This window comes from Hemitrygon akajei, chromosome 16, assembly GCF_048418815.1.
Source record: "Hemitrygon akajei chromosome 16, sHemAka1.3, whole genome shotgun sequence".
Lineage (NCBI taxonomy): Eukaryota > Metazoa > Chordata > Chondrichthyes > Myliobatiformes > Dasyatidae > Hemitrygon > Hemitrygon akajei.
In genome coordinates, this window is record NC_133139.1 from 91,522,499 (window position 1) to 91,549,568 (window position 27,070).

The 27,070-nt window shown below is 42.1% G+C and overlaps 1 protein-coding gene across 3 annotated transcripts in view; it reads right to left on the bottom strand.

The window, feature by feature from the left end:
* The window catches only part of olfm2a (olfactomedin 2a), a 632,982-nt gene that overhangs the window by 16,348 nt on the left and 589,564 nt on the right, over window positions 1–27,070 (bottom strand). For 2 of the 3 annotated variants that reach the window (XM_073069443.1, XM_073069442.1), the window contains exons 3-5: window positions 26,419–26,574; window positions 3,108–3,327; window positions 1,765–1,871 (exon numbers count right to left, since the gene is read on the bottom strand). In XM_073069443.1, the coding sequence (XP_072925544.1) occupies window positions 1,765–1,871; window positions 3,108–3,327; window positions 26,419–26,574 (483 nt within the window). The remainder of the gene's footprint in view (window positions 1–1,764; window positions 1,872–3,107; window positions 3,328–26,418; window positions 26,575–27,070) is intronic. The other variant, XM_073069444.1, reaches the window with a different exon arrangement.

Genomic DNA, 27,070 nt, shown 5'->3' on the forward strand with positions numbered 1-27,070 from the left:
AACAATCCATTAATCCCTTAGTTATAACGTGATCCGTCTCAGTGTCCTGAGTAATGGCCAAATTAATTACCTAGGAGTTTGCCATGAATGTTAAATGTATTCGCTGCCAAGGAAACTATCTTGAAAGATAATGAATAATAGATGTGTTTGGCTGCTCCACAATTATAAATGACACTTCTAACACCAAAAGATTAATATGCAGTCCAGTATAAAATAGTTTAATTTGATGAGAATCTGCAGGGGTGAAGAAACTTCAGGTCTCAGGCACAGCCTCAGAATAGAAAGCTGTCCCTTTAGAATGGAGATGAGAAGAAATTTCTTTTGCCAGAGGGTGGTGAATCTGTGGGATTCATCGCCACAGGCAGTACAGACCAAGTCATGAGTATATTTACAGCGAAGGCTGATAGATTCTTAATTAGTACGGGCATGAGACAGGCTGACAGGAAGGCAGGTTGAGAAGGAAAGTAAATCAGTTATGATCAAATGGTAGAGCTGACTCAATGGGCCAAATGGCCTTATTCTGCCTTCTTGTCTGATGGTCTCATTATATTTATCCATGGTTTTTAGCATTAGATAATAAAAGTTACAAAACCAAGGCAGATAGATAAAATTAAATAAAATATTGTCTGCATTAGGGACGAAATAGCTTCTTCTGCTCCAATGCTTAGTGCCTGAGTTTAGATACTTTAAGGATAGTATTTGGCATGGAAGACTGGATGATACCCGGTCATTAAGGGGAACTGTTGAGGTAGATGGGGAACAGTATGTTCTGCTGATGGAAGAGTGTAGGCAAAGAGCCAGCAAGTTCAGCCATCTGAATCAGGCGTGCATACTTTAGGCAGGTCATAAATTACAGGTGACAATTCAGGGCAGTGTGTGTCACTCCAGTGTAACTGTCTCCAATAACAGCAAGTTATTGTTGGGCCAGACTGCACTGGATTTGCAACTTGGCCCAATAACAACTCTATCTCTGACTCTCTGAATCTGAAACTAACTAAGATTCATGGAATCATTGTATCCACCCTCCAATAACCAGCATCTACCACCTATCCTCTACCCTCCATCACCTGCTGGCCACCCTCCATGGTACAGCAGCATAATACTTAGCACAATCCTTTACAGTACAGGTGACCCAGGTTCAATTCCCACCTCTGCATGTAAGGAGTTTGCATGTTCTCTCCGTGACCACGTGGGTTTCCTCCAGGTACTCTGGTTTCCTCCTACAGTCCAAAGATATATCTGATGGTAGATTAACTGGTCATGGTAATTTATCCTGTGATTAGGCTAGGATTAAATCAGGGGATTGCTGGGTGGCATGGCTCAAAGGCTGGAAAGGCCTGTCCTGCAATGTATCTCAATAAATAAATAAATCAATCAAATCCAATCTCATCTGCTTGTGTTTAGTCCCTCTCCCTCTGAACATTTCCCACCCACTTACCTGTCCAAATATCTTTTAAATATTAATTTTCCCACCTCAGCCACTTCCTCTGGCTGCTCATTCCATAAATGGACCATACTCTGAGTGAAAAGATACCCGTCTGGTGTAGTACTGATGAAACTTCTCCCTTCTCTTTCCCCTCACATTGTTACTCTTCACATCAGTCTATTGGTGTTGGAACTCCTGCTGCGTCTTAGCCAGGAATTTAACAGGTGAACATGCCACTTCAAGGCAGAACACTTACATGTAGAGACCTGAAAATACCCCCCCCCCCAATATTACCTGGCAATGCCCTTCCATACCCCTTCATCCTGCCGTCTACCTACCCGATTCTCTGCACTGGAAGCCAGAGTGTCGGTCATCCACGCACCAAACCGGGAGCCTGATGCTCGGACGGTGGAGGGGTTACTGATGCCTGTTAGCTTCCCACAACCTGGAGAGATGAAAGGGGGAGACAGTGGGAAATCCTCAGTGGAATGGGTTGCATGAAATTCTACTTGGGTGGGGAGCCTCAGAAAGAAGGAGGGAAATGAGAGGAAGGGGAGCTGCTGGATTTCTGTCCCATTCATATCCTCTTTCATGAGACCGATGGCAAAGTCATGCAGTGAGTAGGGCTGCTTTCTCACTACTCCAGAGAGACCTCTGATGCTATAGGTGAAGAGCTTATATGTTCTCCTTGTGACAAGTGAACATCTTCCAGGTGCTCTGATCTCCTCCAATGGCCCAAAGATATGCGGGCTGGCATGTCCATTGATATTGCATATTGTCCCCTAGCATGGGTGAGTGGTCACATCTGGGGACTAGAGTAAGTCTAAGGAGGATGATTGATGGTCAGAATCGATTTGGTGGCCTGAAGGGCCTCATCCTTGCTAAACTATGACATGGTCTGAAGTTAACATGTTACAGCTTTACTGCATAAAATCCTAGTTAGATCACACTTGGAATATTGTGTTCAATTCCAGTCACTTCATTATAAGAAGGAAGTGGAGACATTAGAAAGGCTGCAGAGGAGATTTACCAGTATTTTGCCTGGGTTAGAGAGCATGTCCTATGAGGATAGGTTGAGTGAGCAAGGGTTTTTGATGAGATATAAATCTAGTGGACACCCAGAGACTTTTCCCTGGGCAGAAATGGCTGATACAAGGGGACATAGTTTTAAGGTGATTGGAGGAAAGTACAGGAGGGATGTCAGAGGAAGGTTTCTCACACAGACAGTGGTGGGTGTGGAGAATGCCCTGCCAGTGTTGATGGCAGGGGCAGATGCAATAGGAGCACTTAAGAAACTCTGAGATAGACACAATGCAGGGTTATGGAGGAGGGAAGCATTAGATTGCTCAAAGTAGGTTTACAAGTTGTCACAACATCATGGGTTGAAGGGTCTGTACGTGCTGTAATGCTCTATGTTTTATGTTCTCTCTGACAGATGTGGCATTTTACTTTGTTATCTCGGTGTAGATAAGTGGCAAGAAGAAGCAAAGGGGAAGTAATGGACACATGAGAAAGAATAGGTTAGCAGACTACAGATAAAGTTGGGGGAATAATGGGTCAGATGAGCTTCTCTGCTGGAGGCTGTAAGGGACACAGTGAGCTGAATGGCCTCCTTCTGAAAAGTAAGGCCAGCCCACCATTATATAAGAGTCGGATAAGACGTTAGTAAGAAAGCTGTTACCCAGTTTCTGCATGCATGCGTGTAGCCTCTGCTCAAGAAGCATGACTCTGTGCTGCAGCTCATCATAGTCGTAGGCGCCCATCTCTTCCTGGATTCCCAGCAGCACCACTGACAGGTTCCGAACCTCCTCTTTCAACTTGAGAATCAATCGTGCGTCAGATTTGTATTGATCGAGGACTGGGATCAGAGGCAGCAATTCGTTCATCATGTCCTTTAGTTCCTGCCAGACAAGAAGCAGATTGCAGCATCAGTTACCCTCTGCCAAATGCAGGCCAATTGCCTTGCACCAAAGCCTTCACTTGGCAAACCCAAATCAGTGCACTACAGGAACAGGAAGCGAATACATTGGTTAAAGCAGATTGCAGAATGCACTGTAGGATAACCAAGTTAAGTATTTGAGACTATACATGGATAATGAACCTTTATAAAATTACCAAACATAGAGCAATATCGGGATATTGAATTGGTACTTTCGGCATTAAGTTAAGGTCACAGAAACATACTAAACCACGCTGAGATAATCAGACACCATACCAAGGCAATAAGTTTATACCAGGACAGTCAGATGAACTAGGTATTATATTAACACTTACATACTGCTTGGGTCAAATCTTACCTGTTTTGACATTTGACAGCATTAAAAACACTCTAAGTGCCTTTTTTTAGCTGAAATTTGATGACTTTTCCTAAAGTGACGCAAAATGTGCAAAAATGAAAATATTTAAAATGTTTATACTTTTGTACAGGTGCTACAAATTTTTGTACATTGAGGCTGTTCGGGGTCAAATTTGACCCGTATCTATTGAAATGGATTTTAGATCTCTGAAACATTAATTAAGGATTAATCATCCATTTATTAATGTCAGGTAGGCTATTTATACATTCTAAATAGATCTGTGGTTCAAAATTTGGTATAGACACTTGTTATGAGGGGATTCTTGGGCCAGGTCAAAATTGACCCGGACTATACTGTGAAGGTACAGAATATGAACAGGTTGCCTGGGTTAAGACAGGCAGACCAAACAAGAATATATTTATGTTATTAGGATAACCACACATCCCATTAAGCAGACCGCACATGTATCATGATATCCAGAACTTGCTATGATAACCAGACACAACAATAGAAAATAGGACAATACTGAAGTAATCAAAATGCACCAGAATAATAACTCACTACGTCATAATATTCCGACATAACACTAGGATAACCAGTCTACTCTGGAATAAGTGGAACCCTTGTAGATGAGTGTGAGTAAGTGCTTGATAGTAGAGTGGTCTGAGTGAGTGGGAAGTCCTGTATCTGCGATGCATTTCTCTATGACATTATCTCTATTTCTCTCTCAGAGATGATGCCGTCCAACTTGAATATTTTCAGCATTTTCTTCCACAAAATTCTTATGGAGTAAGATATAATGATGTTTCCTCTGTCTGAGTTATTTCATTGACTGCCATCTGTTGCTATGTCTTATGTCAAGGGTTCAAGTCTTACTCCAGAGCTTTGAACACAAAGATATCTCCAACTACCCAGTGCAGGAATGTAAGGGCTCAGCACTGTCAATTTGGACCAGATGTCTGCCCACTCACGAGGAGTTAAAGATCACAAGGTTCTATTTTGCTGAGAATGATGGTCTCCTTCTGGTTACATTTATATCATAACATAATCACTAAAACTCATTACGTGGACAATAACCTGATGAAGATTTTGGGAACTTGCTGAATGCAAACTAACAGCCTCATTTCCTACATTACAACAGTGAGCCTGTGGCAACCGGAATTACTGATTGATTGTTGATCACTTCACGTTGACCTGAGACGGTAAAAGATGCCATACCTATGTTCCTATGTGCAGTTTAAATATGGTCTTACTCCACAGCACAGCAAAACAGCAAGCACAATGGACGGCTGCATCTGCCAATGTGTTCTTGGCAGGGCAGCACAGTAGCATGGTGGTCAGAGTAATGCTTTACAGCGCTAATAACCCAGGTTCAATTCTGCTGCTGTCTATAAGCAGTTACTACCTTCTCCCTATGACTGTGTGGGTTTCTTGCCAGTGCTGGGTTTCTTCCCACATTCCGAAGACGTATAGGCTAGGGTTAGTAAGTTATAGTCTTACTACCTTGGTGCTGAAGGCTTGGTAACATTTGCTAGCTGCCCCCAGCATTTCCTCGGACTATATTGGTTGCTGACACAAAGAGACACTGATCACTGAGGGTTTCAATGTTACAATGTACGTGTTACAGATAGAGCTAATCTCGATCTTAATAAATTAATTAGCAGCGTCTGTGCATCAGCTGCGGAGGAGAGCCCGCAGATCCTCCTATTTCTCAGGGACTCCTAATGGAAACAGCTTAGTATCTCTGTGCCAGAAATCCTTGGATTTGACCCTCACTCTGAATGTTAATTTATGTGTGGGATGATCCCAACGAGCCGTTTGCCGGCCAACTCCCCAGGAGTTGTGGAGGGGATGTGGCAGCAATAAAGTGTGGGTTGTTCCAGGGACCCAGGCTGGGAGCCTTCTGTGCTTTGAAAGGAATAAAATCAAAGTAAAGGCAGCAATGCCTCTATTAGCTTTACAATTTCAGGACTTTCCAAAGAATAGGAGTAGGGGTAGGATATTCAGCTCTTTATGTGTCTGCTGCATCGTTCAATACATCTATGGCCAGATCACACCATTATATTCATGCCTTATCTCTGTTTGCACAAATTCTTTCCAAATCCAGTGATCTGACCATTTCAGTTTTGAAAAAAAATCGATGACTGTATATCACTACTTCTCTCGAGTACAGAATTCCAAAGATTCACCAACTTTTAACTGAAGAAACTTGCCATCTGAATTCTAAACCACATATTTCCTATTTGAAACAATGTTTCCTAGTTCTAGGAGGGCAAATAATCATCATGTGTCTACTCTGTTGAACTTTGTTAAGAATCCTATATGTTTCAAATATATAATCTGCTACTCCAACATATCCAAGAAAATGGAGATCAAATCACGGTTGGAGCTCTGTTCGCCTCATTATGTAAAGGATGTGGAAGCTTTAGAGAATGTGCAAAGCAAATTCACCAGGATGCTGCCTGGATCAGAGAGTGTATATTATAAGGAAAAGCTGAGAAAGCTAGGGTTATTCCCTTTACAGTATGAAAGATATATTAAAAAATAAATTAAATAAGTAGTGCAGAAAAATACTGAGCAAGTGTTCATTGTCCATTCAGAAATCTGATGGTGAAGGGGAAGAAGCTGTTCCTGAAACACACTGAGTGTATGCCTTCGGACTCCTGTACCCCCTCCTTGATGGTAGCAATGAGAACATGGTATGTGTGGGTGATGGGAATCACACATAACTGGAGCAGGACATCCATACACTTTTAGACAGATTCTGATGCCAAGTACTACTTGACTTCCTAAAGGCCTGCTGTACCTTCATGCTAACTTTCACTGATGTGATTAACTCCCATGGAATTGAAATATTTTCTAGTTTCTCATCACTTAACAAGTGCTCCCCATTTCTGTTTTGTTTTATGGATAGTGATAACCTTGCATCTTTTCACACAGCATTCCATACTGTCACCCAGTACTCATCTTATCTACTCTTAGTGGCCACTTTATTGGGTATCTCCAGTACCTAATAAAGTGATCACTGAGTGTATGGTCATTGTCTTCTGCTACTGTAGCCCATTTACTGCAAGGTTTGACGTGTTGTGTGTTCGGAGATGTTCTTCTACACACTATTGTTGTAACATGTAGTTATTCGAGCTTGACAGGAAGACCATTCTCCTCTGATCTCTCATTAACAAGCCTCTTTCCCCACAGAACTACCACTCACCAGATTTTATTTTGTTTTCACACCATTCTCTGTAAACTCTAGAGACTGTTGTGTGAGAAACTCCCAGGAGATCAGCAGTTTCTGAGATACTCAAACCACCCCGTCTGGCACGAACAGTCATTTCATAATCAAAGTCACTTAGATCACAATTCTTCCCCATTCTGATGTTTGACCTGAACCACAACTGAACCTCTTGTCCATGTTTGCATGCTTTCACGATTGCCTGATTAGATACTTTGCATGAACAAGCAGGTGTATAAGTTTACCTAATAAAGTGGTCACTGTGTGCATTTCTCCTTGAATCCTCTGTTCATTGTCAGCAATGTTCATATCCCCTCTTTGTGCTGAGCCTTCAATAAACTTGGAACTGTAACATTTGGTCTCTTGAACACAACCATTGCTGTAGACTTTAGTTGGAGGCAAAGCACTGCATTCTTCATTGGCTGTTCTCTAAGAAAGATCCATTTATTCCAATTCTATCAGTTAATCAATTCTCCATCCGTGCTAGTACACAACTTCTCAGTTCCTTGTAGCCTGAGCATCTATGATTTCTTGTTCTGAAAATCAAAATACAATGTCTCCACTTGTCTCCCTCATTTACTCCACCAGGATCATCCTCAAAGAATTCAAATACATTAGTTAAGAATGACTTCCTTTTGATAACTCCATGTTCATTGTTTAATCATAAGATGTCACTTATAACAGATTTCATAATTTCCCTAAATATCAGTATCAGGATAACAGGTCAGTAGGTTCCTTTCTTCTATCTCTCTCCCTGGTTGTTAAGCCAGAGGTGGTAGTGGGGATGAACTACAACTACCTGTTAATGGTGTGGATCTCAAATAGCCTCTGACACCCAAGTCTGCTCATGATCTTTACATGTGGCATAGCTACTAGCCTGGCTGATCCATTTCTACTGACAGAGAAGGGGTAAAGGGGGTTACTTACAATCCAGTTACTTCAGGCAGATGGACCTCATCAGCCGTGGTTGGCAGCTCATCTGGGAGAAAGAAAACTCTGATCTCAAACCTCTACTGCCTTGCAGCTGTACCTACTCATGGGGAAGGCTTTGGAAGAAAACACTGAGGAAAAATCCAGAACTGGAGTCACGTTTGCCATCCTCGAGCCTGGCTGAAACTTGCCAGGCTCAATGGAATTTTGCAAGATGCTAACCTGTCTATTCACAAATATCTCTTTCAAAACTTTGGGATGTACATTATCAGGTCCTTGGGACTTGTCAGTACTGAAATGCATTTCCAGTTTTAGTTACACAGCTCATACTAATTTCTTTAATTGCTCTGTCTGCTCCAGACCCTTTGTGTTCCAGTGTAGGTGAACCCTGCGTCATGATTGTCTGGGTAACAGAAATTTGCCCCTACAGAGTTCTCAATTCACTATCTGGATGCATGAGATATGGAATAAAGTTCATTTGCAGAATTAATGGAAAAACTTTAAATAAACACAAAATTATTTTTTCTAAACTCATATTTCTTGATGTATACATACCTGACACAGTTTCACATTACAGGAAATCATGATACAAATGGATTTTAGGAAAACAATCCCGAATTCGGAGTTCGCCCATATTTCCAACATCTTATTTTGTGATTTTCTTCCGAAAAACAGAAGTAATTGAATCAGAATCAGAATCAGAATCGGAATCAGGTTTATTATCACCGGCATGTGACGTGAAATTTGTTAACTTAGCAGCAGCAGTTTAATGTGATACATAATATAGAAGAGAGAAAAAAATAATAATAAATAAGTAAATCAATTACAGTGTACATTTATTGAATAGATTTTAAAAAGGGCAAAAACAGAAATACTGTATATTAAAAAAAAGTGAGGTGGAGTCCAAGTGTTCAATGTCTATTTAGGAATCAGATGGCAGAGGGGAAGAAGCTGTTCCTGAATCGCTGAGTGTGTGCCTTCAGGCTTCTGTACCTCCTGCCTGATGGTAACAGTGAGAAATGGGCATGCCCTGGATGCTGGAGGTCCTTAATAATGGACGCTGCCTTTCTGAGACACTGCTCCCTGAAGATGTCCTGTGTACTTTGTAGGCTAGTACCTAAAATGGAACTGACTAGATTTACAACCCTCTGCAACTTCTTTCAGTCCTGTCCAGTAGTTCCCCCCACCCCATACCAGACAGTGATGCAGCCTGTCAGAACACTCTCAGCAGTACAACTATAGAAGTTTTTGAGTATATTTGTTTTCATGCCAAATCTCTTCAAACTCCTAATGAACTGTAGCCGCTGTCTTGCCTTTATAACTGCATCGATATGTTGGGACTTCCATTTTCCACTTTATAAATTTTCTTGTCACTCTCTCTTTAAGAGAACAATGTTTTCCATCAGTAGTTTATTTCCTTCTAAGTATTTATAGAAACTTTGCCATCTGTTCTATTTAGCGCACTAGTTTAATTTCAAAATTCGAAGTACATTTTTTATCAAAGCATGTAGACATCATACAACCTTGATTCATCTCCTTACAGGCAGCCACAAAACAAAGAATCCCAAAAGAACCCATTAAATAAAAGACCCAATGAGCAAAGAAAATCAAAGCAAATCATGCAAACAATAAAAATAAGCAAATAGCATTTAGAATGAAAATGCTCAGGCATGAAGCCCAGAGCAGCCGGAGCAGGCCCACAGCCTCAGCCTTAGTGCAGTACAGCAGAGTAAATATCGCAGACCTGCAGGTACGAGGCCTGGAGCAGCCGGAGCAGGCCCACAGCCTCAGTTCAGCACAGCAGAGTAAACATTGCAGACCCGGCAGGTATGAGGCCTGGAGCAGCCAGAGCAGGCCCACAGCCTCAGTTCAGCACAGCAGAGTAAACATTGCAGACCCGGCAGGTATGAGGCCTGGAGCAGCCAGAGCAGGTCCACAGCCTCAGTTCAGCACAGCAGAGTAAACATTGCAGACCCGGCAGGTATGAGGCCTGGAGCAGCCAGAGCAGGCCCACAGCCTCAGTTCAGCACAGCAGAGTAAACATTGCAGACCCGGCAGGTATGAGGCCTGGAGCAGCCAGAGCAGGCCCACAGCCTCAGTTCAGCACAGCAGAGTAAACATTGCAGACCCGGCAGGTATGAGGCCTGGAGCAGCCGGAGCAGGCCCACAGCCTCAGCCTTAGTGCAGCAAGGAGCAGATTAAATGTCACAGAGCAGCGAGCGGATGATGCACCATCAATAACTCACTCTGAGACGTAAGAAGCGAGATATCGGCTTTTATTGACTGGAAGAATGAACAACACTACATCCTGGAGAATGAGGCCGGGCTCAGGCCTCAATCGCCTTTATACAGGGGTCTGTGGGAGGAGCCACTGGAGCAGTCCAGACAGGTATATGTAGTTCACCACAGTGGAACCAGCCTGACCCTCGTCTCTGGTCGAGACACCCTAACTTTTTGATCCATCTGACCTGACTTTTAAATCATCCAAATACCAGGTTATTCCTCACTCTAAGACCTGGGCCCTAACACATTGATATGCTCTGGGTCTGGACCTCACTGCTATATTCTTTCATTTGCAACTTGACTGCTCCTGTGGCTCCTCCCACAGACCCCTGCTGACTGCTCCTGTGGCTCCTCCCACAGACCCCTGTATAAAGGCGACTGTGGCCTGTTACCCTGCCTCATTCCCCAGGATGTAGTGTTGTTCATTCTTCCAGTCAATAAAAGCCGATACCTCGCTTCCTACGTCTCAGCGTGAGTTATTGATGGTGCATCACATCTGCCACTCCTTCTCCCTGACTTTCCTCTGCATCTCACTGTGACTTCATTTTGAACATGCCTTGACTTTGCCCTGACTTCGTCTCGCACCCGTATTCTTCGACTCTCGACTCACCTCTTCATTGTTTGCAGTGATTGTTTACCTTTTTTAACAGGAAATGTGTTATTAATGAAGCATTTAGTTGTTTATCGTGTATTACAAACCACCATTATGTTCTCGCTCACCCTCAGCAGCACCAGCTTAAACTGGCATTCAAATTAGGAGTAAGACTTCACCACCATTTATTAAGTTGTTGGCTGATCTAATTCTAATTCCAGAATGTCTCTAGCCTACAGCCCTGATGAGGTACCTTAATCTGGTTCAAGGTGGTTCACCACCACCTCCTCATGGCTAATGAAGGATGAGGTGTGATAGCAAACATGAGGAAATCTGCAGACGCTGGAAATCCGAGCAACACACACAAAATGCTGGAGGAACTCAGCAGGCCAGGCAGCACCTATGGAAAAGAGTAGAGTCAACATTTCGGGCTGAAACCTTTGGCAGGACTCTTTGGCATTGGGTTCACTGACTACAAATCCCTAAACTCAAAAGACAATTTGAAGCCATATCTGATACAGACACTCTCACTGAAGGGAGGTTATGTGGTGAACACTGACTGGCTTACTTTCCTGTCTAGCCTCTGCAGCAAGGTTTGGCTGCCAATACCCACTGCTTGAGTGGGGGGTGGGGAGAGAGGAGAGAGTGGGAAGCTCCCTTTCCCTTGCAAGGAGGAGATACTTCCAGCTAACAGGGTAGTTTAAAATCATTGTATTTTTAATGATACACATTTAAATTCAGATAAATAATTCTAAATGCCCATTCAACATCTATGGGGAATTTCTAATTTATAACAGATTTCTGAATTATGAAATATTTATAAACTATAAATAATTTGCAAATGCAGGTATAATTATTACTAACTCAAGGAACACACCAACAAGTTGCAAATGAAAGAGTTACCCATCGCAGAAACCGTGGGTTGAGGAACAAATTCTAGTTCTTTCTGTTGTTCCTACCAATCAATACACAAACTGTAATAGTGTTTATACTATTTTCTACTGCATGACATCATCTGCATGTGCTGTTTCTAGATACTTTTGCTGGGACAGAATAACTCACACAGATGGTCTTAAAAGCTGCTGACAACAGAGATCCCAAACATCCACAATTAATGCTGTTGAGAACTGACTCCAAGAACACAAACACCATCACTGTAATGATGGCTGATGTGTTTAATGATATAAACACATTGTCTTCTGTTTGACTATGCCTACAGCTCCAAACTGATTGCTGCTTGTGATTTACATTAAGAACTGAGGACTGGTTCCTGTTTGCAACAAAAAGCTTCACAAAGAGTATTTGTTAAAAGTTCCAGTTTATCACCTTCAGAAAGGCCAAGTGGCTGAGGTTAGCAATAAACCTCTTGGGCCCTAGGAAATGAATAGCCATCACAGCAAAGAAATTCTGTTCTTGCTGCACCTTGTAAATTGATAAATACATAGAAATACTTATTTTACATTTTGAATATCGTGAGGAACTTTGGTGGTCTGTACCTAATAAAAGATATACTGTGATCCTGGAGATGGTCAGGAAGAATGATCAATGGAATGAAAGACTTAACATACAGAGGAGCATTTGACAGCTTCAGACCTGCATCAATAATGTCCGTAAGGATGAGGGCGATCTGAATACCGAATACTGAAATACTTGGATGGAGCAGACCGAAGACACTAGGATCCAAGGACACAGCCTCTGATTAAAGGGATGGCTATTTAGAACTGCGATGAGGAGGGATTTCTTCACAAAGATGGAGGAGTGCATTTGAGGAATTTGAAAGCTGGTTGTGCATATTTAAGGTAGAAATTGACAGATGTTTGATTAGGTAAGGGTTAAAGGGTGAAGACAGGAGACTGAAGTTGAGCAAAGTCAGGCATGGTTAATTGGCAGGCCAGAGCCGATGGACCAAATGGCTTAATTCTACCGCTATACCTTATGGTGTTATGTTCTAAAATTATGTGGGGATCTTTTATATTCACAGAAAATGGTAAAGGAGATTTACTAAACACTGCATTATTGTGGCCAACAGTGCAGTGTGTGAACATATCAATCAGAATTTTATACACAACTGTATTAAGTCTTAGACCATAAGACCGCAAGGCATAGTAGCAGAATTGCGTCTGCTATGCCATTCAATCATGACTGATTTATCATCCCTCTCAACCACATTCTCCTTCCTTCTCCCCATAACCTCTGATGCCCTTAATAATCAAGAAGATATCAGCCTCCACTCCAAATATACTTAATAACCTGGCCTCTAATATCAAGAACATATCGACCTCCACTCTAAAAGTACCCAATAACCTGGTCTTCACTGCCATCTGTGGCAATGAATTCCAGAGATTCACCACCCTCTGGCTAAAGAAATTCCTACTCATCTCTGGTCTAAAAGGGCGTCCTTCTATTCTGAAGCAATGCCCCCTGGTTCGAGTCTCCACCATTATATATTACGGACCAGAAGAAACCAAGCCCAAGCTGATGCTGAATAGATTGACTCTTAATGACAAAGTTAACATTGGCAAAATAGTCAACTCCCCATGGACAACTCACTGCCTATTCACATGATGCAGTGCCAGAGAGAGAATTTTTACGTCTGCAAGTGATTTGGTGATAACTATCTTTGTGTGATGCCCTGGTTCATGCTCTTTACTGTTATGCTGTATGTTTTTCATTTAGCAGTTCTGTAAGAGCTGACTGTTCTGTTTTCAGCTCGTTTGGGTTATTGTTGAAGATGAGAGATGAGGAGAAATGTGTGCCATCCAATTAGGATGGTCGAAATAAGGGGAGGCTTCTCTGGTGAGGGTCACTGAAGTTGGGCTTGGAGCTTTAGGTTTGAGAGGAGATAAAAAGGGAAGACACAGGAGAGAAGAGGTTGTAGAATTTGACGAAGCCAGGGGAGAGGTAGATTGAGGATTGATGACTATGGAGAAACCGTGAGCTCCAACTTGTACACATTTGACTGTTTCATTAAAATGGGTCCTTTTCTTTCTTCTTGTTCTTTTCTTTACTTACCCTTTAGTCAAATTAAGATTCATTAATATAATCCTTTAATCGTATGCAGTGTATTGTCTGTTATTTCGTGGCATTAATTTGTAACAGGGTAGCAAATTAAACAGCGTTTACACAAAGAGGGGTTTGGGATGGGAGAATGCCTCAACCTCACCAGTTTGGCGGGGCTGGTGGACTTATGCAGCCAAGGGATCCAGGGGTTTCATTTGGTTAATAATAATGTCATCTGCTTTGTAATAACAGCATGCCCCTTTGTACCTGCCATATGTCTTTAATGAAACAAGTTCCCCATGCGAGGCTCATTCAGAAAATAATGAGGCATGGCATCAAAGGAGAAGTTGTTTTGTGGATCCAGAATTGGCTTGCCCACAGAAGGCAAAGGGTGGATATGGATGGTTCAAATTCTGCATGGAGGACGATGACCAATGGTGTTCCGTAGGCACCTGTGCTGTGACCCCTCCTCTTTGTGATTTTTATAAATGGCCTGGATGAGGAAGAAATGTGGGTTAGTAAGATTGCTGATGACACAAAAGTTGGTGGTGTCATGAATAGTCTGGAGGGTTGTCAGAGGTTACTACAGGACATCGATAGGATGCAGAACTGGGCTGAGAAGTGGCAGATGGAGTTCAACACAAATAAGTGTGAAGTGGTTCATTTTGGTAGGTCAAATTTAAAGATAGAATATAATATTAATGGTAAGACTCTTGGCAGTGTAGAGGATCAGCGAGATCTTGGAATCCATGGCCATAGGTCACTCAAAGCTGTGTTGCAGGTTGACAGTGTTGTTAAGAAGGTGTATAGTGTGTTGGCATTCATCAACAGTAGGATTGAGTTCAAGGGCTGTGAGGTAATGTTACAGGTATATAAAACCTTAGTTAGATCCCACTTGGAGTACTGTATTCAGTTCTGGTCACCTCATTACAGGAAGGATGTAGATACTATAGAAAGGATGCAAAGGAGATTTACAAGGATGTTGTCTGGATTGGGGAGCACGCATTATCAGAATAGGTTGAGTGAACTTGGCTTTTTCTCCTTGGAGTGACGGAGGATGAGAGGTGACCTATTAGAGGTGTATAAGATGGTGAGAGGCACTGATCATGTGGATAGCCAAAGAATTTTTCCCAGGGCTGAAATGGCTAACACGAGGGGGCATAGTTTTATGGTGCTTGGAAGTAGGTACAAGGGGTATGTCAGAAGTAAGTTTTTCACACAGAGAGTGGTGGGTGCATGGAATGCATTGCCAGTGAAAGTGCAGGAAGCGGGATACAATAGGGTCTTTTAAGAGACTCAGAGATAGATACCATGGAGCTTAGAAAAATAGAGGGCTATGTGGTAGGGAATTTCTATGCAGCTTCTAGAGTAGGTTACGTGGTCAGCACTGCATTGTGAGCCGAAGGGCCTGTAACATAGTGTCGAATTTCTATGTTTCTATATAATTGGTACATAGTAATTTAATCTGACACTTTATGCACACCTGAATTAAAAAGCTTTGCTTCGTTGGTATCTAATTTATAAATCAGTTAAAGCAACATCAATCTTCTTGACATCAGTTTTACTTGACGATATGCAAAACATTTATTCTAAAATATGAATTTACACTCTATGACCACTTCATTAGGTACCATTTATAACTAATAAAGTGGCACCAAGTGTATGTTCATGATCTTCCGTTGTTGTAGCTGATTCACTTCAAGGTTCGACGTGTTGTTCAGTCAAAAATATTCTTCTGCACACCACTGTTGCAACTGCCACCTTCTTGTCAGCTTAAACCAGTTTGGCCATTCTCCTTGGATTTCTCTTACTAATATGTCATTTTTGCCCACGGATTTTTGTTTTTGTTTTTTTGAAGCATTAAATCTAGAGACTGTTGTGTGTGAAAATCCCAGGAGATTAGCAGATTCTGAGATACTCAAACCACCCTGTCTGGCACCGACAATCATTCCACAGTGAAAGTCACTGAGATCACATTTCTTCCCCATTCTGATATTTGGTCTGAACAAGTGAACCGCTTGACCATGTCTTCAGGCGTTTATGCACTGAGTTTGTTACGAATGTGGAGCAACTCTGATGGGCAGAAGGGTACGGAATCGCCAATGCCCCCCCCACCCCTTTGGAGAATCGCAAATCGCTACTATTCCGATGCTGTTATCAAAGGGAATGAGAGAGACACACAGCATGTCAGGAAATGAGAGAGAGACACACAGAATACACAACTAGGTGGAAAGCCTCCTGACATAAGCGAAACGGAACCACTGATTACTGCCATTGTCTCTTGGAGATGGAATTGTGTATTGAGTTCTGTACTATTCATTGAAACTCCTCAGGGGACAACCAGAGTGGTCTGGTTGAGGGATTGTATCATCCCAACCTGATTGACATCTGAGAGCCCGTGAGTGAGGATAAAAGAGGGTCTGGGGAAACAACTCTCAGACGCACCAGGAGAAATGCTAGAAATCCAGGGACAGCATTTTATAGCGAACGCTGGTGAGAGCTCGTGTGTGTCTTCCCTTGCCTGGGTGGCGGGCTCATCACGGAAGAACGGTTTAGCTAAAGGAGAGGTCACACTTGAACGGCCACACCAACGAGACACCGACGGATCGAAATCATAAAGGAAGGTTGGCAAAACCCGTAGCAGTAACTGTTCCCATTCTATTCCTATCTCTCTCTCTCTCCAACAATTGCAACACAGCGACAAACAAACACTGGAGCCTGTGTGAACTGAAACGAACTTTATATTTCCATCGGACAATTCATTATCCCCTAGACAACGATAGAGCTTATTTCTTACTGATTATTATTATACCCGCACTTTTAGGTTTAGTATTGATGACGTATATTATCTGTATATTTGCATTGATATTATTTTTGTGTATTTTTACTAATAAATACTGTTAAAAATAGTATCATCAGACTCCAACGGACGTCTCTATCTTTGCTGGTAAGTAACCCAGTTACGGGGTTCGTAACAAGTTGCATTCGTGAGCAAAGATTAGGTGCACCTTACAAAGTGGCCACTGATTGTAATTTGTACAATGTAATTTAGTCTGACACTTTATCCACACATGAATTAAAAAGCCTTGCTTGGTTGGCACCAAATTTATGAATCTGTTAAAGCAACATCAATCTTCTTGACATTAGTTTTCCCTGTGATATGCAAATTCTTTGTCCTAAAATATAAATATATATTCCTGAGACTTCCAAGTGACAATCAGTATTATACATGGATTTTACAGGGATGTTAAATTTTATTACAGCAAGCTGATCTCATTAGTTGGAATGGATGTGATGGAGAATATGCTTTCAGCTTCTTGAACTGATCCCTTCTGTTAATCTATACTTTGTTTTCACTGTACAGACACTGTAAAAGACAATGGATAATTAATGAACATCAACAACACATCCCTTTCTGCCATGTTTCTTGTTACAAGCATCTGTGAAACTACGACCTTCCTCTTACCTTCTCTCTCTCTCTCTCTAATGCTCTCTGTATCAAAGACAATGTTTCACACTGCCTGCATCACTGAAATACAGGCCTGTGTGCAGCGATCAGTCTTCTCAGATAGGATGGAGATTATTGGATTATTCTTCTGTCAATCAAATCTGCTGTCCACTCTGAGGCAGATATTAGTCAAATAATTTATTTGCAACTATCCTTCACTCATGGAGGGAAATTGGAGGAGACTGCTGCAGTTCTTGTTTCTTCTGAATATTGTGAGTAAATTATCAAAGGTGTATCATTATTTTTCAGTTGTGTTGAGATCTTAACTCCTACCTTCTCAGTCTTTGTTGCTCAAAGTTCAAAGTAAATTTATCATCAATGTACATATATGTAATCACATAAAACCCTGAGATTTATTTTCTTGTGGGCATACTCAGTAAATTTAAGCAACGTAATAGGTAAATGAAACACTGCACCCAACAGGATGGACATGCAACCAATGTGCAAAAAGCAACAAACTGTGCAAATACAAATGGAAAAAAATAACAATAACAAATAAATTATCAATAAATGTTGAGAACATTGGATGAAGAGTCCTTGAAAATAAGTTCATAGGTTGTAGGGACAGTTCAGTGATAAGTCAAGCGAAGTTATCTCAATTGATTCAAGAGCCTGATGGTTGAGGGGCAACAACAGTTCCTGAACCTGGTGGTATGTTTCCTGAGGCTCACACACCAATGAGAAGAGACCACGGCTTGTGTTGCAGAAGTCCTTGATGATGGCAAAAGTAGGCAGGTTTTCCAATAAGATAGTGGTGTGGGCTATTCTTGAAGTGTTCGTTCCCCCAGTGCTGTTCAGTAGGATATTCCGAAATTGCACCCAGCGACAATAAAGTAACATGGACATATTAACAAGTGCTGAGGATGTGAAAGTTGGAGGGAAAACATGCATCAGTGAATTTCAAAGTCATTATCTGAAGACAGATAAAGAACTAAGGTTAACGTTCACATGGTTTTATAGAGATTAGGTGTTAATTTGCATTCAATCCATAGGTGTTTGAGTTTGCCTGCCACTTTAATTCTACATTCATCTCCCTCTCTGACATTTCCATCTATATCTTCCTGCAAGGTTACAAGAAGGTCCAGTTCAACAGCAAGCTTTTGGTATTCGTCCTTTCTGCCGGGATCAGAACCAGCCACTTCTGTGAGTCTGATTTTGCTCAGTTTTTTTTTCTCCAAATTGGACCTTGATTTCTATGGAGCCCACTCAAAATATCAAGCATGCTCTTTGCAAAAACCTTACCCCGTAAAACAGCTTGAGTATTTTTTTCTCCTCACTTTAAAGCTCTGTCCTCTTGCTTTTCATAACACAGCACACGAAGCAAAAAGCTTTTTACTGTCTACTCTATCTATGCCTCTCATATTCTTATAGACTTTGATCAGGTCACCTCCTAACTGGTGACAGGTTATAACTCACAAATATCAATGTTGGCCCTTTCATCTGTTCACTGGTTGTAAATGGAATTCTTGGCTATCAGTCTGGAGATCAAGACATAAAGTTGAATGGACAGTTTGAAAGATTGAGCCTGATTTTTCAAGTGGTCTGCTGCTTACTAAATGATTCTTGCTTCTGCAATTCTTGCCTTTAGGACAGAACATAAGAAATAGGAGCAGGTGTTGGCTGTCTGGCCCACTGAGCTAGCTGATTTGGCCATTGGCTCTGCTCCACCTGCCTGCATTTTCCCTATAACCCTTAATTCTACAACTATGCAAAATCCAATTAATTTTATCTTAAATATCTTTAATGCAGTTGCCTCTACTGCTTCCCTGGGCAGAGATTTCTACAGGTTCACTATTCTCTGGGAAAAGCAACTTCTCCTCATCTCTGTCCTAAATCACATTCCTCCAAATCTTGAGGCCATGTCCCCTAGGTCTAGTTTCACCTACTAGTGAGAATAATTTTCCTACCTCTATCTTATTACTTTATATGTTCCTATAAGATCGCCACTCAGTCATCTGAATTACAGTGAGTATGGCCCCAGATGACTCAGCCTCTCACCATAGGCTAATGCCCTCATCTCCAGAATCAACCAAAGAAAGTGTTGCAAGTAGGCAGGGTGGTGAAGAGGGTTTTTGGTATAGGACAGTAAGTATAGAAGTTGTAGTTGTACGAAACTTTGCTGAAGATGAATTTGGGATATTGTGTTCAGTGCTAGTCACTCTGCTGAAGGACGGATGTCATTCAGCTGGAAAAATGCAAGGGAAATTTATAAGGATGTTGCTGGAATTTGAAAGACTGAGTTATGGATGGATTATGAACAGGTTGGGACTGCCTTAAATATGAAATGTAAAACATAACACAGAAAAGTTTACCACTGTATGGGCCCTTCTGACCACTATGCTGTACCTACCTATAGAATCCTACTCCATAATCAATCTAACCTATCCTTCCTTTCTACACACTCCATAACTCTCCATTTTTCACTCGTCCATCTGCCTATCTAAGAGTCTCTTTATTGTATGAGACTCTACCAGCACTTCTGCCAGTGCATTCCATGCACCCACCACTCTTAATGTGAAGGACCCTCCTCTGATATTTCCCCTAAGCTTCCCTCCATTCGTTTTAAAAGACATCCTCTGGCTTTGTCCAATGCCACCCTGTGAAAGGTATTGGCCTTCCACTCTATCTTTGCCTCTTAATACTGTAATTATTTTTTCATTGGCTTGTCGGATAATAAGGGATGATCTCATAGAAATGTCTAACATTATGAAGAGCATAGACAGGGTTAATGTGTGCAACCCATTCCCAGGGTTGGGGAATCAAGAACTAGAGGGAATAGACTTAAGCTGAGAAGAGAGAAATTTGATCGGACTCACTGATGACGGGACTCTGAAATTCCTTGCTGGTCTGCCTATCTGACTTCTGACAATGTCCACATCGTCTTTGAACCTGGAGAGGTGACCTAGACTTCGGTCTGTCCTGTAGTTCCCCACAACCCTGACCCTCAAGCTAACTTGGCTCTTAGTGCACCTCTCTGTCCCTAAACCACCCTATGAACCTAAACCCCTGAAAACCCCCCACTATATCTGAGCTGCAGTCTTGATGGAGACTGCAGCTCAGTGTCAACTTGCGTGATATTACCCAAGTCTGACCCTTGTTAGCTTTGCATGCAAGCTTTGGCAGATATGTGAGCTTAACGTTAGCCACTGGTAGTGAACCATATCCATCAGGAATAATACTGACAATTATCGATCTTAACATTGAAATATTCGGGCAAGGGAAAGCCATTCTGTTGTCAGGCCTGGTGCATCATTCATGGCCGATCATCCTCTTCAATACCTTATTCCCATCTTACTCCCAATAACACTTTAGAATTATTTCATATTTCCATATGACATGGGAGTCAGTTTGGCTGATCAAATACAAGCCAGCTCACAGAGTAATCTTGTTCTCCATTATTTCCCTATTAATTTGTTCTCCCCACATTCCTATGAAGTCTCTCCAAATTGTACCACCCACCTGCAAGAGGGATAACTTGCAGCTACAACAGTCAACCTACCATACCCACACCTTCAAAATGCGGGAGGCGACTGGTGCACCTAGAAGGAACCCACATGGTCGCAGAGAGAATGCACCAACTCCACACAGACAGCACTGGAGGTCAGAATGAACCCAGGTCTCTGGAATTACACAGCAGAGGCTCCACCAGCCATGTAACTCTGCCATCCAAGGAAATATATCTAGCTCCTTCCTGAATAAATTTAGTAGCAACCTCCACTGCCTTCTGTGTTAGTTCACATCCCAGCAACTACCCAGAGACGTGCAGTGTTTCTCTGTAAAATATGGTCCACCTTCCCACCAGCCCACCTCTATATGGTCCGTATTTTGCAGCAATACCAATACATTGCTGGTGCATTGATGGTGACTGCTCCAGTAACAATCCTTCAATGGAGATCTTGGGGCATTGTTGATCACAGCACTAAGAACATGGCATTCACCCAAAGGTCTCTGACCCACATTGGCTTCTTACAATGTCAAACACCTCCATTTTGAGTCTCTTCATCTTAAGGTTAAATGTGTCCATAAGTACTGTCCTCCCATCTCTGGAACCACATCCAGCCATCCAGAAGAGACGACAGAATGCAGTGAGAAGCCTCCACAGCACTTTAGATCAAAGGCATGACCTTTCTTGTCAAGGAAAAGCTGGAGAGAGAGCTCTGTGTAGGGTATGATGGGCAAAAGAGACATCCATGTATTCCACATGTGCAACATGTTTGAAGTCAGACATAACCTTTGCTCAAAGGTAGAATGGACCTAGGGGAAAGACTGATGCCCAGGATTAGATTTGAATGGACAAACCAAGTTAAATAAAAAATATCTTTCTAATTAAAATAAGAATGTTTAGCATCATTAGCTAAGCAACAGGGCAATGATTTACCCTATTTCTCTGTATATGTTTTTAGATGTTGACCTAATACTTAGAAATGGAATTACTTGAAAAGACAGAGTGTCTTCTAATTTCCATTGTGTGGGTGTTGCTGTTAAGTTCAGTATTAATCCCTCATGTCCAGAAAAAGTGGCTTTTTAAAAATTAATTCATGCATTAAAATGATGTGGAGGTGGCTGGCTACACACGAGCTTCAATCCATCGCAGCAGGAAGCTAACAGTTAATTGTATGTTGCTGGGGCTGGAGTCACTTCTGTCCGTCTGTGGAAGGAGAGCAGAGTTTAATGAGCCAGATGGGGTTTTTACAGTAGTCTAACAATTTTATTGTCACCTTTACTGAATTATTTAATTGCTTAATTTTAATTTCAAAGTTACTTAACTACTTGAGTTTAAATTCGATGTTTCTCAGTAGGATCTGAGCCTGGGTTTCTGCATCAAGGCTTTTGGAGATGAGTCCATGTTCTCCCTATCCTCCAGGTGCTCCCACTTTCTACCACATTCCAAAGACACACAGGTTAGTAGGTTAATGGGTCACATGGTGTAGTGCAGGCTTGTTGATAGGTCTCATACCATGCTGTATCTGTAAATTAAATGAAAGAAATACACAAAGGGAACCAAAATGCTGCCAAACTCTTGGGCAAATAAAGTAGCTGGTCAAGCCACTTTGGAGGGTAGAGTCACAAAGTCAACCACAGAGAAACAGGCCTTTAGCCCTTCTACATTACCAGCATCCTTTGACTCTTGGAGAAACTGTCTCTTTCATCATTGCAGAGCCATGATTCTTGAGGGGAGGCACTGTGATCCCGGGTTTATTATCAGAGACCACGGAAGGCCTAGGGGCCATGCCACCCCCAAGAAGAGTGCCTTTTGGTCCTAACAGGGTGTTGTCATGGTGCTCTCAGCACAACCTTTATTGAAAACTGAGTGGTCATCAGCTCACCATGGCTGTTCTGTCTGCTCCTGTGACCTCAAGGAAAAATAGATGAGCTGAGCTGTTACTTTGCCGAGAGAGGAGTAGAGTAACTCTATGAATGGAACGTCAAATCTTTGTGATATATGATGTGGCTAGAGTTGAAATTAAGATGAACTGTTTGTCATGAGCACCTAGAAGATATAGAACATTACAGCACAACACAGACCCTTCAGCCCAAATTTTTATCTTACTCTAAGATCAATCTAATACTTCGCTGCCACATTGGCCTCTATTTTTCTTTCATCCACATGCCCATCTAAGAGTTTCTTAAATCTCTATTGTATCTGCCTCTACTACCTCATCCCATAAACCCATCATTCTCTGTGTTAAAACTTACCTTTGACATCCCCCCCATATTTTCCTCCAATTACATTAAAATTATGCCCTCTTGTATTAGCAATTTCTGCTCCGAGAAAAAATATCTCTGGCTGTCCACTCTATCAATGCCTCCTATCATCTTGTACACCTCTATCAAGTCACCTCTCATCCTCCTTCACTCCAAAGAAAAATACCCAATACACTCAACCAGCTCTAATCAGACTGGCTCTCTAATCCAGGCATCACTTTGATAAATCTCCTCTGTGCCCTCTCCACCTCACTGCACCTTTCCTCACATATTTTTCCAAACCTCCCAACTCCATCTGGCCTGAGTCATTCGTGAACAAGAGGATAAGGTTTAGACAAACAAGCAGTGGAAACAGGGACAGCTAAAGAAGACATAGGAAGTGTGCAGACAGAATGGTGAGTTGAGTGGTGAACTAAACCACTCAATGTGGAGTGAGACTGACCCTATCAACCATGATGTTTCTGAACTTTCAATATTCAAAGCAATTGGTTCTTCTGTGGGAGAGCGGAGAGTGTTGTTGTTCTATTTGATGGGACTGAAATTTTCTCTGGAGCTGAACTTTGGGCATCACTCTGCTGCTGATGTGATTGAAGTGGATGGCATGCTGCAGGAGTAATGTAGGGAACAAAATATCTCTCATCAAAAGATTGAGCAATAGTAATATCTGTGGCATTAAAGCCCCAGAAATGTGGGCAAATTTAATAAACTTCACTGTGCCTGTTTTTCTGAGGTTGTGCAGGCCACTGTGAAGGAGCTGTGACTGTAGCACAGAATGGGCTGCAGTTCTTAAAATAACCAATTAGATGAGCAATTTGCAGAACTACTGATGTCTGTTTCCCCTTTTTACAATTCTTCCGATATCAATGATTCTGGGAATAAATGCCACAGCTGACTTGCCTGACCTTGGAAATCACTCCCAATATTTCCTGCTCCCAGTGACTGGGTGCGTTCTTATTTATGTTGCCAGGTTTGTACTGGTATAGCTTCAGGAACAATCTTGTGGTAATTCACCTCCTCCCAAACTCGCTGGACAGCATTGGCTTCTACTCAGTGTTTGTTTGAGTGCAAACATAAATCACTCTGCTCACAGCACAGAGGCAGCCATTCAGCCCATCAAAGCTGAGCAAGCCAAACTTCAGCATTATAAAGAGAAGACTGTAAAGATTAGGTTTACTGTCACTTTGTATCGTAACATATAGTGAAATGTGTCCTTTGCACCGAAAACAAACACTGATGTTTGACTATATGCTGAGGGTAGCCTGCGTAATGTCACGCTTCCAGTGCCAACATAAGCTGCCCAAGAGATTAATGTGGGAGTTACGACTGCTGGACAGTTTGTCCAAAGATATAAGTGCATGTGAAGACAGGCGAGGTCTTCTCCGCTGTACACCCAGAAACAATATGGTGAGATATCTGATCAGCTCCGCTGACAGGTGAGGCCTCTAAAGCCAGGGGATAAGGGCTGGCTGGCACCTAGAGATCTTCCATTGTGTGTAGAGAGCCGCAAATTGGCCCCATGCCACGTGGAATCAGTCATAGTGGGGAAGACTCTATCAACAGAGCCTCCTATAGACTGGGCTTACTATCATCCATGAAGACTCACCCGGTGTTCCATGTTTCCTAGCTCATGTCAGTGATTTCATCCCCTGGCTGTAGTCCTCTCTCTCCCTTTCCTCCCTGCTTGGTGGATGGGTCCCTGGACTATTCTAGGTGGCACTTCACCAGGTGTTGGGAACTGTCCAGTAGCTCAATGATTGGGAGAGGTATGGCCTAGAGGAATGTTCTTGGGTTCCAGCTTGATACATCCTGGACAAATCTATCATCCAGGACTTCCAGTAGGCACAGGTCTCTGGTGTCTCAGCAGCTGTGCCTAGGGAGGGGGTCTCTGTAACAACCGTGGACACTGCCGCGGAATCTGGGCTCTTTCGCAGGCAGACAGCTGAAAGAAGATGGAAATCACACAAGTGAGGATCCACACATTCCAGCCAATTCGAAACAGAATCAGGTTTATTATCACTAGCAAATGTTGTGAAATATGTTGTTTTGTGGAGATAGTATATTGCAATACAGTGCATAATTAAAAACCATATATTACATATATATCTAATTAAATAAATAGTGCAAAAAGTGAGCAAAGAGGTTGTAATTTATTGGTTTCAGTATCCATTCAGAAACCCGCTGGCAAGGGTGAAGAAGCCATTTGAAGATGTCCTCAGTGCTGGGCAGGCTAATTCCATGATGGGGCTGGTTGAGTTTGCAGCTTGCTGCAGCTTTATGCAGTCCTGTTCAGTGGCCCCAGAATTAGGGTTTCCGTGTAATGGCATTTAACTCTCTTCCTGGTGTTTCTGTCTTGCCAAGTCTTGAATGGTGCACAGTGACGAAAATGTTCCCTGCTTACCTTCGTCCATATTCCGGGAAAGAAGATAAGTGATTTAGATAGACACTGGTAAAGGAGTAGTAATAATTTAGTTCTAGAGTACTACTTCTGAACTGCAGTGACAGCATTTGTTTTTAGCTTGAGAGATTTCAGTTAGCAGTCCTGTTGGCCTAGCGTTTATTATTGTAAAATACAGTGAAATATTTATATTGTGTCTGTGTCTCTGCCACAGCTATCACTGAACTCCTGTCACCCCTAGGGCTCTGACAATCTAAAAACATTGTGAGCACCATATTCAGATTTCACTGAATTTTAGAGACAGTGTGTAGCTGCTTCCAGATTGGACGGTTGGTGGATTGGCCTCTATAGTTCCTGTTATGACATCTTTCTCATCTCAGATTGCTCTTTTTTCTTGTTGCTATTTTGGGAGATGTTGAATCACCTGCAAATAATGAAAACTGAGCTGAACTGAATATGCCTGGCTCCTTTTGACTTTGTGCAAATATGTTTTTTTGCTCTTTTTTTGTTGCTGTTCACATGGTATGCTTATGGAGTTTATTCTTTAAATGTGTTCCATGGTTTTCTTTGTTTCCTAGCTGTCTGTGGAGCAGATGAATCTCAGGGCTGTAAACTGCATACATACTTTGATGAAAAAATGTTCGTTGAATCAATGAAACTTTGAATTTAGTACCAGTGGCTGAGAACAAATTTTACCTCTGTTTAATGAAGACTGTAGGAGCCATAACCCACCCCACTAGCCTTACCACTGGTTTAGCTAGGCATAGATGCTCTATTTGAGCTGCTTCAGTCAACTTCAGATAAGTCTAGATTTAGCTCACCCTCAATGTGGATATGGTAACCACCCAACAACCTCAACCTCCACCACCAACATTTCTTTCAATGAGATTCTAACACATGTGGCCAACAGCTTCTACAGTTAAATGTTCAAGATGTCAAATAATAAACTACCACCAGGTAAGAGAATAGACCCTCCAGAAGATTAGAGAGACATTTGGAGGGGAAGCAGCAGAGGAAACTGGAGGTGCTCCTCCCAGTCATCAGCATACCTGGAAATTTTTGTTCAACAGATTCGATTGGCTCTCAGTTGCTACTTTTAACCTGGCGTTGAGAACTTTCATCAGTGACTCTGTGTTCCGCACGTACTGGAGATCCCGGTAGGTTCGTAGGTCCAGGACCTCAATGGACTGGGAGATGTTTTGAACCTGAAAAAGGATGAACTGGAGTTACAACCATATGCCAGTGTCGTCCTCGGCTTCTGATCACCTGTCATACCAATTCCCCTTTCCTCCATTTCTGTGCTACCGAAATGAAGGTCATTATTACCTTAAGGACCTGCACTTCATGTTATGATGAGGTCTGTTATTTCTTACCTACTTCAAAACTGAGTTTAAAAACTGGAGATAAAAATTGTGTTTTGTTCCTTCGCTGGTGCATCTCAGGGATGTGTGCTTAGCCACTCCTCTACTCTCTCTACACCCATGACTGAGTGGCTAGGCATAGCTCAAATACCATCTATAAATTTGCTGATGGTACAACCATTGTGGGAAGAATCTCAGATATACCAGCTAGATGAGTGGTGCCATGGCAATAACCTTGCACTCCGCGTCAGTAAGACCGCAGAGCTGTTTCTGGACTTCAGAAAGAGTAAGATGAGGGAACTTGCACCAATTCTCACAGAGGGATCAGAAGTGAAGAGAG